This window comes from Marmota monax, unplaced genomic scaffold, assembly GCF_021218885.2.
Source record: "Marmota monax isolate L192 unplaced genomic scaffold, Marmota_monax_Labrador192_F-V1.1 WCK01_AAM20220418_F8-fsc00165, whole genome shotgun sequence".
Classification (NCBI taxonomy): Eukaryota; Metazoa; Chordata; class Mammalia; order Rodentia; family Sciuridae; genus Marmota; species Marmota monax.
Window position 1 is genome coordinate 289638 of NW_026693851.1, and position 12013 is coordinate 301650.

At 39.4% G+C, this 12013-nt stretch overlaps 1 protein-coding gene across 5 annotated transcripts in view; it reads right to left on the reverse strand.

The window, feature by feature from the left end:
- The window catches only part of Cdk14 (cyclin dependent kinase 14), a 599374-nt gene that overhangs the window by 157720 nt on the left and 429641 nt on the right, over positions 1-12013 (reverse strand). For all 5 annotated transcript variants that reach the window (XM_058585022.1, XM_046462471.2, XM_058585024.1 and 2 more), the window contains one exon: positions 6156-6219. In XM_058585022.1, the coding sequence (XP_058441005.1) occupies positions 6156-6219 (64 nt within the window). The remainder of the gene's footprint in view (positions 1-6155; positions 6220-12013) is intronic.

A 12013-nucleotide genomic window follows, 5' to 3' on the forward strand; every position in this document is an offset into this window, starting at 1 on the left:
TACATGAAGACATGGATCTTTTAGAAATGCCACAAGGTAGAGCTGAAAAGAGCCTAACAATTCTCTCTCATGGCTCCAGGTCTGCATTCCTGAAAGCTCTCTTAAAGAGAGGTGGAGTGTCAGTAAGTATAGCAAGCTTAGGACTGAAAGACCCAGGTTTAGGTTTTGGCTCTGCTATATGCTGGAGGGGTGAAGCCTTGGGCAAGCCACACAAGCTCCCTGAGCCTAAGTCTCCCAGGTTCTTTGTTGGTAAAATGGGATGATGATCCTAGAATAATAACATTATAATAACTCAGAGATATTCTGAATGTCAAATGAGATAATATATTAAAAAGTCTTGTGAGTAATGAGATACAACATAAAATAAAAGATGTTATCACCATGATATTCTACTGCTGAAATCATTTACTTCCTCCCTCTGGAATTAAAAGCCTGAATCTATTTGGTTTGAGGTCTTCACGTGTGAATAGGCAGAACTTAAAAAAGTGTTTTAGTCAGCTTTTTAACTGCTATGACTGAAAGGCCTGACAAGAACAATTAAAGGAGGAAAAGTTTATTCTGGTGCTCACAGTTTCAGAGGTTTCAGTCCTGAGGTGGCCAATTTCATCACTCTGGGTCCAAGGGGAGGCAGAACATCATGGAGAAAGGGTATGGAATAGAAGAGCAGCTAAGGACATGGCACCAGGAAGCAGAGAGAGAGAGAGAGAGCTTTGCTCACCATGGACAGAATATAAACCTCAAAGGCACACCCATCGACCTACCCACCTACAGTTCCCACCCAATTAGCCCCTATTAGGGGATTAATACATACATTAGGTTACAACTCTCATAACCCAATCACTCTACCTCTAAACTTTCTTACATTGTCTCACACATGAGCTTTTGAAGGACACCTCATATCTAAACCATATCAAAAAGTTTTATACTTCATTACAAAGCCTGATTACAACTAAGTCCATATATAAATGTTGCCTTCAAGGTCACCATATGTGCAGGCTTAGTTGTGGGCATCCTGTGTTTAACAAACCGCTATTCCTCCCTCTGCCCCCAATGGTAAGTTCTTCTGTATGTACCTTACTTCGTTCACTGTAAGACATTCCAGCTTCATCAAAGCTTCCTCTACCAAACATCCTCTTGCACTGGATAACTAACTTTCCCTTAGAAATAATACATTCACTTTGGAAATGCCCTGTTCCCATGATTGATTTTGGAAAATTGAACTATTTCATTATAAATTCCATTACTTTGAGTTGTTTCTGGTCTGCAAGCATTTTTTCCTCTCTGAACTTTACAGTGTCTTCTTTTTTTATCTCCTGAATAATAACTTGTCACTAAATCACTGCTGAATTCCCCTTTTTGTTGAAAGTATTTAAAAGGTGACTAAAGTACCATACATGGAGTCTAGATGTTGATACAAAACCACCTTATTCGAGGTGTTTTTGGAGGTTCTGTGCACATATTTTACCAAACACAGAGATCAAATCCTCTCTACTTTTCTGAATTTTAAAAAATAGACCAGTTGTTAGTGGACTGTCCTTTAGAAGGTGGCCAATAAGAAATTGTAATCCACATATCAAGGAGAAAAATACTCTGAGATGTGTATGAACTGGGATTCAGGGAGACCAGGGATCTACTTCAACCTCTGACAATAATTTTAGGGGATTTGCTTCATCTCTCTAGACCTCAGATTCCTAACTTGACAAGAGCCAAACTAGAGGATCCCTGGGGCTTCATCCTGCTCAAACATTCATTTTGTTTAAGTAGTCGCAGCCCAAGCAAACACCACTACTCCTGGCTCAAGCAACTTCAGGGTTCTTGCTGACAGGGGAAGTTCCCAAGCCCTCACAGAATTCTCCATCAGTCATGCTGATTCTACCAAACTGGAGAACAAGTGTGTATGTGTGTTCTGCTCTAATCTGGGGTTGCCACCATTCTGAAAAGTCAAACAATCCCTCAAATATGTATGTAAGGGTTTTTTTTTTAAATTATAACAAAAAACTGCCAAGTATCACTTATTACTCACAAGTCATCTCACCTCTATCCATATATGTATGTGTATATTATTTATGTAATGTAAATATGCAGTAGTGCACATGTATATACATGCACACACATACATACACATAAATACATGCATATCCATAATGCAGTGTGGCTGGTGGTTGCTGAATTGCTACAGGAATAAACTAAGGTAAATGAACTTTGTGTTAAACTAAATGTAAGTAAAGAAGAGGATGAATACAGTCTAAATATAAAGAATAAACTGTTCTTTTACTACTTTAACAATTATTTTTCAAACAACTCTTCATTTTACTGTGTTTTCTAAGAGGAGACATGCTCACTGCTGAGCTACAGTGGGAGAGCGGGGCACGCATTCATTTCAGTCATGGTGCATTCACTTTCTCTCCTAGACTCCAGTCACAGCCTCCTGACTCTCCTGCTTCTCCATGGCCTCCAGTTCTCAGTGCAACAGCCAGGGTAACCACCCTGCTGCTCCTTGTTCACCATCTTCCAGAGCTTTCTAACACTCAGAAGCACTCAGAAGGGCTCAGAGCAGCCTTCAAGGCTTCTGTGACCTGCTCCCAGCCCCTGCTCTCTGTGGCTTCATTTCCAACTGTCTCCTTCCCACTCCAGGGCATCTGTACTTGCTGTTCTCTATCTGCAAAGTCTTTTCCTTAAACATCTTCACGACTCTCTCCCTCAGGTCTTTCAGTCAAATATCACTTTTCCAGAGAGGCCTTCCTTGATTATCTTATTTAAAATTGTAAGTCAGCCCTTCCCTGGGACTTCCCTGTATGTTTCTTGCTCTGATTTTCCATAGTACTCTCCATCACTGAATAGAGTATAAATTTCACTACCATGTTTCTCTCCTGATAGGGATCTTTTGTGTTTTGTTCAATGCAATATTTCCAGCACCCAAACATACAAGTGATATTCAATAAGTATGGTTGAATCAATAAATGATTTTATGGAAATGAATCATAAAGATTAGTTTAAAAAAATGACATTTGAACTCCTTTGCAAATACTATGGGCTCTTTTTCTTGAGACAAAATTTATTTGGTTAAATAAGTTAAGGAAGATATGAGAGTGAGGATGGCAAGCTTAAAAATTAGAAAAGAACATTTTGTTTAATCTCTGAAAAGCAAAAACTTTTCATAGATAAAGGAAGAATTTCTCTAGGAACTCCTGGAAATTGATAAGAAAATGACACAAAACTTGCAGTTGTTAATTGGGCAAAAGATAAAAAAAAAAATTTCCAGGAAAGGAAATGCAAGTGATCCTCAGGCATGTGACAAGAGGCCAAGCCCATCACTACAGCTAAAATGAGGTTGAGACACTTTTGGTCATTTAATTGCATTTGACTGCACACTGTAGAGGACAGAGAAGATGCTGTGGAGAAGCAGCATTCTCGTCTATTTTTCTGGTAACAGAGGCAAGGGGTATCGCTCCTTTGGACAATAGTTTGGCAGAAGTGTTTAAAGTTGTAAGTTTATGCCTGTTGGCTTTTTAACCCTATTCCTCATAACTCACCTTCCAGATACACCTGCATACACGCAATGTATATGCATATGTGAACGTCCACAGTTTTTAACTGCATTAAAATTTCTAATAGTAGAACAATGGTAATACCCAAATGACCATAATTAGAAAACAGGTTAAATCTGTACAACAGAGAAGGAAACCACACCAGCCTCCTCTATGCAGTGACATGAGAAGACCTACAAGAGGCACTAACATGGGATATGTATGTGTATGTGTATGTATATATATATATAAGATATACATATATATTATATATACACATACATATATAATACACATACATATATATACCTATATATTCATAATTTCCTATATTTACATAAAGGAAAGAAAAATAGGAAATGAATATTCTGGGGGCTGGGGATGGTCTGGCAGATGGAGAGCAGAGAAGGAAAAGGCTTTGCTTTATGTTCCTTTTCACATTGTTTGACTTCTCAAACTGCTTAAATTTATTATCTATTATAAAATAAAGTATATCTTCATGGCTTGGATTTTGTATTCCTCTCAGACTTTCTAAGGCTCTCTTGGGGTAGAATGAGGAGGTGGGGCGGGGCAGCACAGGCAAGTGTTAGCACGGATACTCTTCTTCAGGAAAGTGTATTTTCTCCTCCCTGGAGTATGGAGTCTGTGAGGTCAAGACCAGGTCTCTCCTGATGGTCTGTCTAGCGCTTCATGGAGATCATTATAGATCTGCTGCTTTTGCCTATTTGTAAGCTGGTTTCCACCTGACTCCTGTCAAATCAACTCAGGAAGCACTTAGCACTCTGTGTCAAGCTGTGCTTGGAATGTGGCATGAGCTCAGCGGCACCCATGCCTTATGCCATTCAAGTGTGTGCCCTTGGACTACTGCCTGGTGTGTGTTTTGTGTCTGGTGAGGGCTTACATATAACTCTAAACATGTGTATTCCAATTTATATATATTGACCAAAGGAGTCACATACATAATGTCTGTTTAAACATTCAGTATAATTTAGAGCAACAATTATTTTTTGATGCCAAATATGTACTATGAATAGTCCCTGGTCTCATGAGGTTCACAATCTGTTAGCTTAATTTACACTACATCACACAGAACTTTCCAGAATATATTTAATAAATGCTCGTGTATGCTATTGACGGAGATTAACTTCTATTCACACCACAATAGACAAATTACTTCAGCTTTTTCGTCTAAACACTTGGCAGGCCAAATGACTATCATGTTGTTGTTTTTTTTTTTCCTTTCTGCATTTAACTTTATTCATTTAAAATGTTTTTAAGTTTTATTTTTACTGTTTTTTTTGCAGTGCTGGGAATTGCACTCAGGACTGGACAAGTGCTCTACCACTGAGCTATAGACCAGCCCCTCAAATTCTTCTATCTTATTTCCCTAGGACAAAATTTTAAATCCTAATGAGAAGCAAACCTTCTCTAAGAGCCTACAATTGGAACATTTATGAAAAGCTATGTTCTTCACTTAGAACCCACTAGGAACAAGCAGATCTGTTTGAGGATCCTTCTTGCTTGGTTACAAAAAATAAGAAATAAAAAAAATCCATATTAAATTGTTAAGTTGTTAGAGTCTTTCAGAACATAGAAGTCATTTAAGAGTTTCAGAATAAGTACAAAGAGTCTTTGGGGCTGCTGAAGAAGATAAAAGAATTCTCAGCACACTGTACACTTTCAGAAGAAAAAATATTAAGAATAAAAATAGTTTCCCATCTCAGTCGTTCTTTAGAATTGATAATTTATTCCTGATAGTCCCCAAAAGAGGGGAAGAGCAGCAGAAGAATATACTTGGCTCCCCTAACAAATTATTCATAAGTCTTTTCTGTAATAGGATAATGGACTATTAGATCTTCCATAAAATCTCTTTCAGTAATTTTATGGGAGGTCTGCATTTCATAAACCATGTTTTGTATTTGAGAAAAGAAAAAACAACAACAAGAAGAGAATCACTTTATAATAATTAATTTTACCGATTTTATTAAATTTCAAGTTCCAAATCTTTCATCCCTCAAGAATTAAGCAGACTGAGATTTTCCTGTAATTATTAAAACTGAAAGTTTCATGACTGCCACCTACTGGTGATGGAAAAAGTGACAACTTATTTTTAAAGTTCTGCTCTTTCAGATTTCTAAATTTAGGGATTTACATATTTTGCATTCAAATGTACCAAATTCTATAGATCGGGGCACCCAGAACATTTTATATATTTAAATAAAATTAATTGACCATATATTACTAGTTTTGTAAAAATAAATCAAATTGTGATGTTTCCTTTTTACAATTTAATACTTTTCCCAGCATTATTAAAAGAAGTGATGCAACTGAGTTGTAGAGCTCCAATTTGAATTTTGTTTTTATAGACATGGATGCTGGTTGAATCTATAATGAAATGACCACAAGACCATGCGGTCAACCCAGAGTTCACATGGTGAAAGTCTCTCATTTTTGTCCCTATTTGTACAAATACTTGTGAAATCAAAAGGAAACTTCATTAGTGCTTAAAATTCATGCAGGAAAAAGTAACCAGACATTTTCAAGGCAATACATTACTTGAGAGTGAACATTTATACATTCACCCTTTGCAATAGGAAGTATTTAGTATTTGTGATTAATTAAACATACCTGGCTTAAAATGTGGTAAAGAATGGACCCCAGGCCACGTGTCCTCATTTGGTGTTCCAAGAACCTAGTGGAGAGCAGGAAATTGTGAAAACAGACTTATTATTTCCAAAGCACTCAAAATTCTCAAGTGTAGAAAAACAGTACACTGCATATTATGAAACTGGATTTTTTTTCCCATTATCATGTGCCAGGGATTTTATTTCTGTAAAAACAAATCCAGCTAAAGAGCCACCCAAGATGACTCTCTGTGTTCTGACAAATGCAGCTGAACGTGACAAGACAAGTAAATCTGTTATATTTTATCAACCCAAACATAATAAGTACGCCAAGGAATCAAACGATAAGATGTCATCTACATGGACCTGAATAAAGTACATCTGTATCCCTCGTGATTCTTTCATGAGCTTTTTGCCTTCACTCCAGTATCATGTCTCATCATTTATCAGTTTTGAGAACTTTGTCATTTCTTCCATTCATTTTTGTCTGAATATCATAACGTTTCGAAGTTGCAAGAGTGACAGCTTAGCGTGCTCAAATTCTCTCATTACAGTTAAAAAGTTAAACTATATGATTTAAGGTTTCCTCTTGCCAACATATTATTCTTCATACACTTTCTCCTTTTACTATTACGACTTCCACTTTCTTTCCCCATCTACATTCCTATCACCACAATGTTAGACCTGGCAAAAGGAATCCAAGAGCAATTCCAGGTCACCATAACTAGGCACACTCAATCTGAATCTTCAGTGCCACTTTTCCTTGCGCTCATTCTCCATGATCATGGTGAACCGTTGATTGAGAACAGTGAATTTTAAGGGTTAGGAGCACAGATGCTGAAGACAAACACCTTGAGTTCAAATCCTTGCTCCCCTATTGTCTAACCATGTAAACCGAGGCAAGAAAGAATCTCACTGAGCTTCAATTTCCTCATATGCAAACTGGGCAGGGGACAGGGGTGATAACAGCACCTGACTCATCTGTGTGGCAAATACCATCAGGTACACAGTGGGAACTTTGTAAGTATTAGATATTATTCAAAGTATCCGTAGAAAACGGTCAGGTCAGGGAAGCAGCGGCTTTGTGGGAGAATGCAGAATGTCCACTTCCCACTTTCCCCACAGTGACTCTCCACTTAAGAGAGTCAATGCTGGATTCTGTCGTTCAAGCTCTGATGGGAAAACATTGGAAAGGGCAAGAGATAAATAAAGCTGGAGAATGGCAAGGGAGGAGGAGGAAGGGGAAATATTATGGGAGGAAATGAGGTATATTCTCTTTACCTCTGAGGATTAGCAGTCATTACTAGGCAATCAGTAAACTTTGGCACACACAGTGAGCAGAAGTCAAGGGCACTTACGTGTATTTGCATTCTTCACTGACACACTGAATTGCACACACGATAATACAATTCTTCTTTGAAATAAAAAATTGGTTAATTTTGTAAACACTAATTAATGCTAACATTAATAGGGAGATCTACACAAACAAAGTCTCATAATTGATGGACAGGGTGGGGAGGGGCAAGGCAGGGGGAAGGAAGAGTTTGTAAGACAGGAAAAGAGACAAAGGCACTGTCTGCCCGACATAAACAATTGTGATAAGTGTTTCTGTAAAAGGCATTTTCCCTTTCTTTTCAATAACCCCAACCACCCTTTCAAGAGAAGGAGACAATCAAGCTTGCAGACAGGGCTTGCAGCTTATCTGGGGGGTTTCTCTTTGCTCTCACACTAAGTATTGTATAAAGGACAAAGGGGTTCATCACACTAAACTTTACTAAAGGGAGGAAATTTTCAACTAAAATTGTAACTCAAATGCAGCCAATCCATCACATGAAATAGACCTTCTGAAATTTAATAAACAATGAAAAGTCCAGCCAGCACATGAATGCTGCTCTCTTGTTCCTAATGAACTATGATTGTTACCTGGCTGGCCCTGTTTCTACAGTACTTGTGTTAGCAAAACTATTCGCTAGATGTCATCCTCATCCACATCCAGTTGTTCTGTCAAAGTAGCTATCAGATAGTATGGTTGTCCATAAAAATTACCAGGAGACAGAAATACACAGACCTTTTATTTTTTTTCAGTTACAGATTGGGCTATTGAGATTCCAGACCCAATTGCTTCTCCTGCCAATAATTCTGGAGCATTTACACAGGAAAAGCAAAGTGGGCAGAAGGTTGGCAAAGGAAAAGAAGAAGAATTAAAAATTAATTTTGCTTTCTGTAAAAGCCTTTTTGGAAAGGGCAGTTTGGATTAAATGAATGGTTGGCAATGATGGTTTACCAAAACACTAGGGAAAGTGGGTATGTATTGTTGTCTCAGGTACAAGATTTTAATTTGTATTAACTGTTAATAAATTCCACTATTGGGAAGGAAAAAGCGTATTATCTAAAAGTAAAAAAAATAATCTTTTGTGAATAAAACAGTAATAAAGAAAATTGCATCTGTGCCATCAATATTTAAAATGTGGTTATGACATCTGTAAACAAGTGTGCTTATAACATATGATGTCCCTAGAAGTCTTCAAAGGATGTGCTATGATGTGCTGAGAAGTCTTCTACATATCTATTCAAGCAGTTTCACCTTAAGTCTGGGCATAATGATTGTGCACCTTCCTGTCCCTCACAGAAGATATGAGGATGGGACTTGGGGCCCTTTTTGAGGTGATCCTGACCCAGTGTAGCAGATGACCAGGAGCAGTGATGTGATGAGCTGCCTCTGATAGAACAAGAGCTCTCTTGGAGGTGTGTGACAGTGAAGCGAGAGCCCAGAGGTGGCTGTGTTGTTTGAGTCTCTTTGGGAACAGGGAGAAAGCCTGTGTGGCAGAGGACAGTTTAGTAAGAGAGTGAGCACTGAGTAACCAAGTACAGAAGGGGCAGCAATGATAGCAGATTATTCTGGTTAGAACTGACATGATTTCAGTTCCCCCAATTATCAGGCTGCCCATGCCCCAGGCCTTCTCCCAGTGATGATTCCTCTTCCCAAATGCCCTGCCTCTGACTTGGCCAGCTGCACTCATACTTGAGAGAACTTCTGTATTCTCTGGTCCGTGTCATGACTCACTTTTTTTGTGATCCCAGAGTGCTTTGTGCAGACTTCCATTTATAGGACCTAATCTTTGTAATTGTTAGACTACTCGTCTCTATTACCGACCTCAGGGAAGAGACCATGATGTTCATATTTGGATACTGAGTACCCCGCCATGTGCCTCACACTAGAATACACACTTAGTAAATGTTGGGTGGCTGAGTAAATGAATGAATGAATGGACTGCAGGCTGGATTATCATTTTAGGTCAAATGCTGAGCTCAAAGAGGCTGCATTTGATCTCTGTTTCAGCTTTTATCAAACAGCAAGTCATTGAAGACTGTCAACTTCATCTAGAGAGTTGATAGGAGCATCTCAAAGCAGAACCCAAGTCCCATGAGCACACAATACCTTTTAGCCAAAGAAAGAGGTAAACCAATAAAGGAATAAGGGGATACATAAGCCTTTTTCAAAAGATGAGACACAGATAAGATACCAGAGGGTGACAGATAAAATAAAGATACATATTTTTAAAACTTCTGTTCAAGTTATATCTATGTGTGTGCATGTGCAGAGTGAGTCATAGTGTAAAATATATCTAGCAATTAAAAACCAATTCTAATTCAAACAAGAAATTATTAGCTGAAATTAAGAATGCAGGCAATAGAGCAGATTCAGGGGTAGAGGTCTGTTTAATGTGAGAAATGCCTGCAGGTCTAAAGAGAGGGTGTAAAGGGCATCTGGAAATATAAATATGGACCTTAGGGAGCAATTTCAGAAAGAGAGAAATATTTGGAACTCTTAAGTGTATATGTTTACAAAAAGCCAATGTTGAATACCACCTACAAAATAAAATGGTCTAACTTTCCTGTTAACAGGTATAAATCTTCCAGAAGAATATTAAGAAAAACTGGATGAACACACTTTATTGGTGGAAGACTACATTCCTGACCCTGATAATGTGACTTAATGACCTCAGACTTGCTCTTGTTGGCTATGCCCCTATAGGTATGGCATAGATCTTGGCCTCATGTCAGCCTCTATGCTGAGCAAAGGAAGATGCTGAGAAAAAGAGGGCCTTCCATCTGTTTTACAAATAAAAGAAGAAACTAAACTTCTGGAGATCAGAGTTCAAGAACTAGTGTATATTCGCATACCCTTCCAAACTAGTTCTCACATTTGTCTAGTCTTTGTGGTTGTACAGGACTCAGGGCTGCTAAGACGAGTCCTCAGGCTTTCCCTCAGGAATGCCTGTGGCTTAGGTAGAACCAGGGCTGCCAGCACTTCTTTCTGGCTCCAGGGGATAAAGGAGTTTCTAACAGAGAGTCCAGCACAGGGGCATTCTGGTCTATGGGGTGCAAATAAACCTGGCTCACCCAAGTGTGAACTAACGAAGTGGTGCAGAAAGTGCTGGCTTTTCACCTCGGGGTTCTGGGTTTTATGAGCTTGACCACAGCAGCACTGATGATTTAAATTATTGCCTTTACTGTGAACTGTAAGGGAATGGAGAACAACCAAAGAGCAGACCATTTTAAAACTTAAACTGTGAAAGTCCAAACATGGAATATCTCTAAAATGATGATTGCTTTATAGCTGTATGGCTTTAGGTTCTAGAAGATTATTCTGAATCCTTAGTCTCACAGATATTTGTGCAGTGGCTCAGCAGAATTTGCTGGGATGTTACCCACCCTACCCTGGAAAAGACAGCATAAAGCTCCTAGAGGAGCCAGAGAGAAAGGTGACTTTCTTAACTCTGCCTGACTGTGAGCTCTCCACCCAGAATAATGGCCAGAGGAGATGCAGAAGAGCCACCTGGAGCTTGTGTCACCCAAAACAGCATGAGCAATGTGCTATGGATTAGGGCAGGTGGAAGGTGAGGTGGAAATGTTTGTGGATGGTGGTGAGAAGAACACTTTAAGAGGAGGACGTTGATAGAAAAGGCAGAGGGTGGAAGGATGAAGTATGTTAAGAGGAAGGAGAAAGAGGCAGGAAGTCAAAGGTGGCCTAGGACAGGAGGAGATGCCCCAAGACAGCCAAGTTGAACACAGAAGTCCTTGGAAACGCCAATGACATGTTTGAATCAAGTACTCATCTTCCATCTCTCTAGATAACTTGATCAGGCACAGGATATCTCTATAAGAACAAGTAGCAGTAGTGGTCTCAGGAAGGGGAAATGGGTGATGGAATCTGGGTTGGAAGGGCCCTCACTGTTCCCTGGATATCCATCCAGTGTGCATTGTAAATTTTGTACCTATTCACGTTACCTCTTCACACATTTATTACATTTTCCTATCCATGTAATAAACAGAGACATACTGAGTACCAAAGAGATGCCCAGTCTTTTCCTAGAGACAGAAGACAAGAGTTATAAAAAATAAGCACCACCTTGCAGGTGCTGAGTCTGGAGAGAGTCAAGGACAGAAACAAGGGTCAGACACACTTGTGCTTGAGAGGGACACGAGGTGGCAGAACAGCTCAGGGACAGCTCAGAGAAGGCAGCCTTGAAACTGAGCCATCCAGATGACTAGGGGTTTGTCCAGCAGAGGAGCAGGAGAGGACTCCAGGCAGAAGAGGGGATGCATGAGGGGACTGGGGCCCAGGGGAGTCCAGCCAGGCCATTCAGTTCTGCCCTGGGCACCCCCTTCTGGGAACTCATGGTTGTGGCTCATTTTTTTTTTCTCTCATCATTTGCTTTTTACTACCATATGTATACCGAAAAGGTCTAAGTATCCTCCTCCTCCTCCTCCTCCTCCTCTTCCTCTTTCTTCTTTTTGAATCTGGACTTTCTCTCTCAAGATCCAGATCTCTCTTTCCAGGGTGTGCCAGCTAGGAGT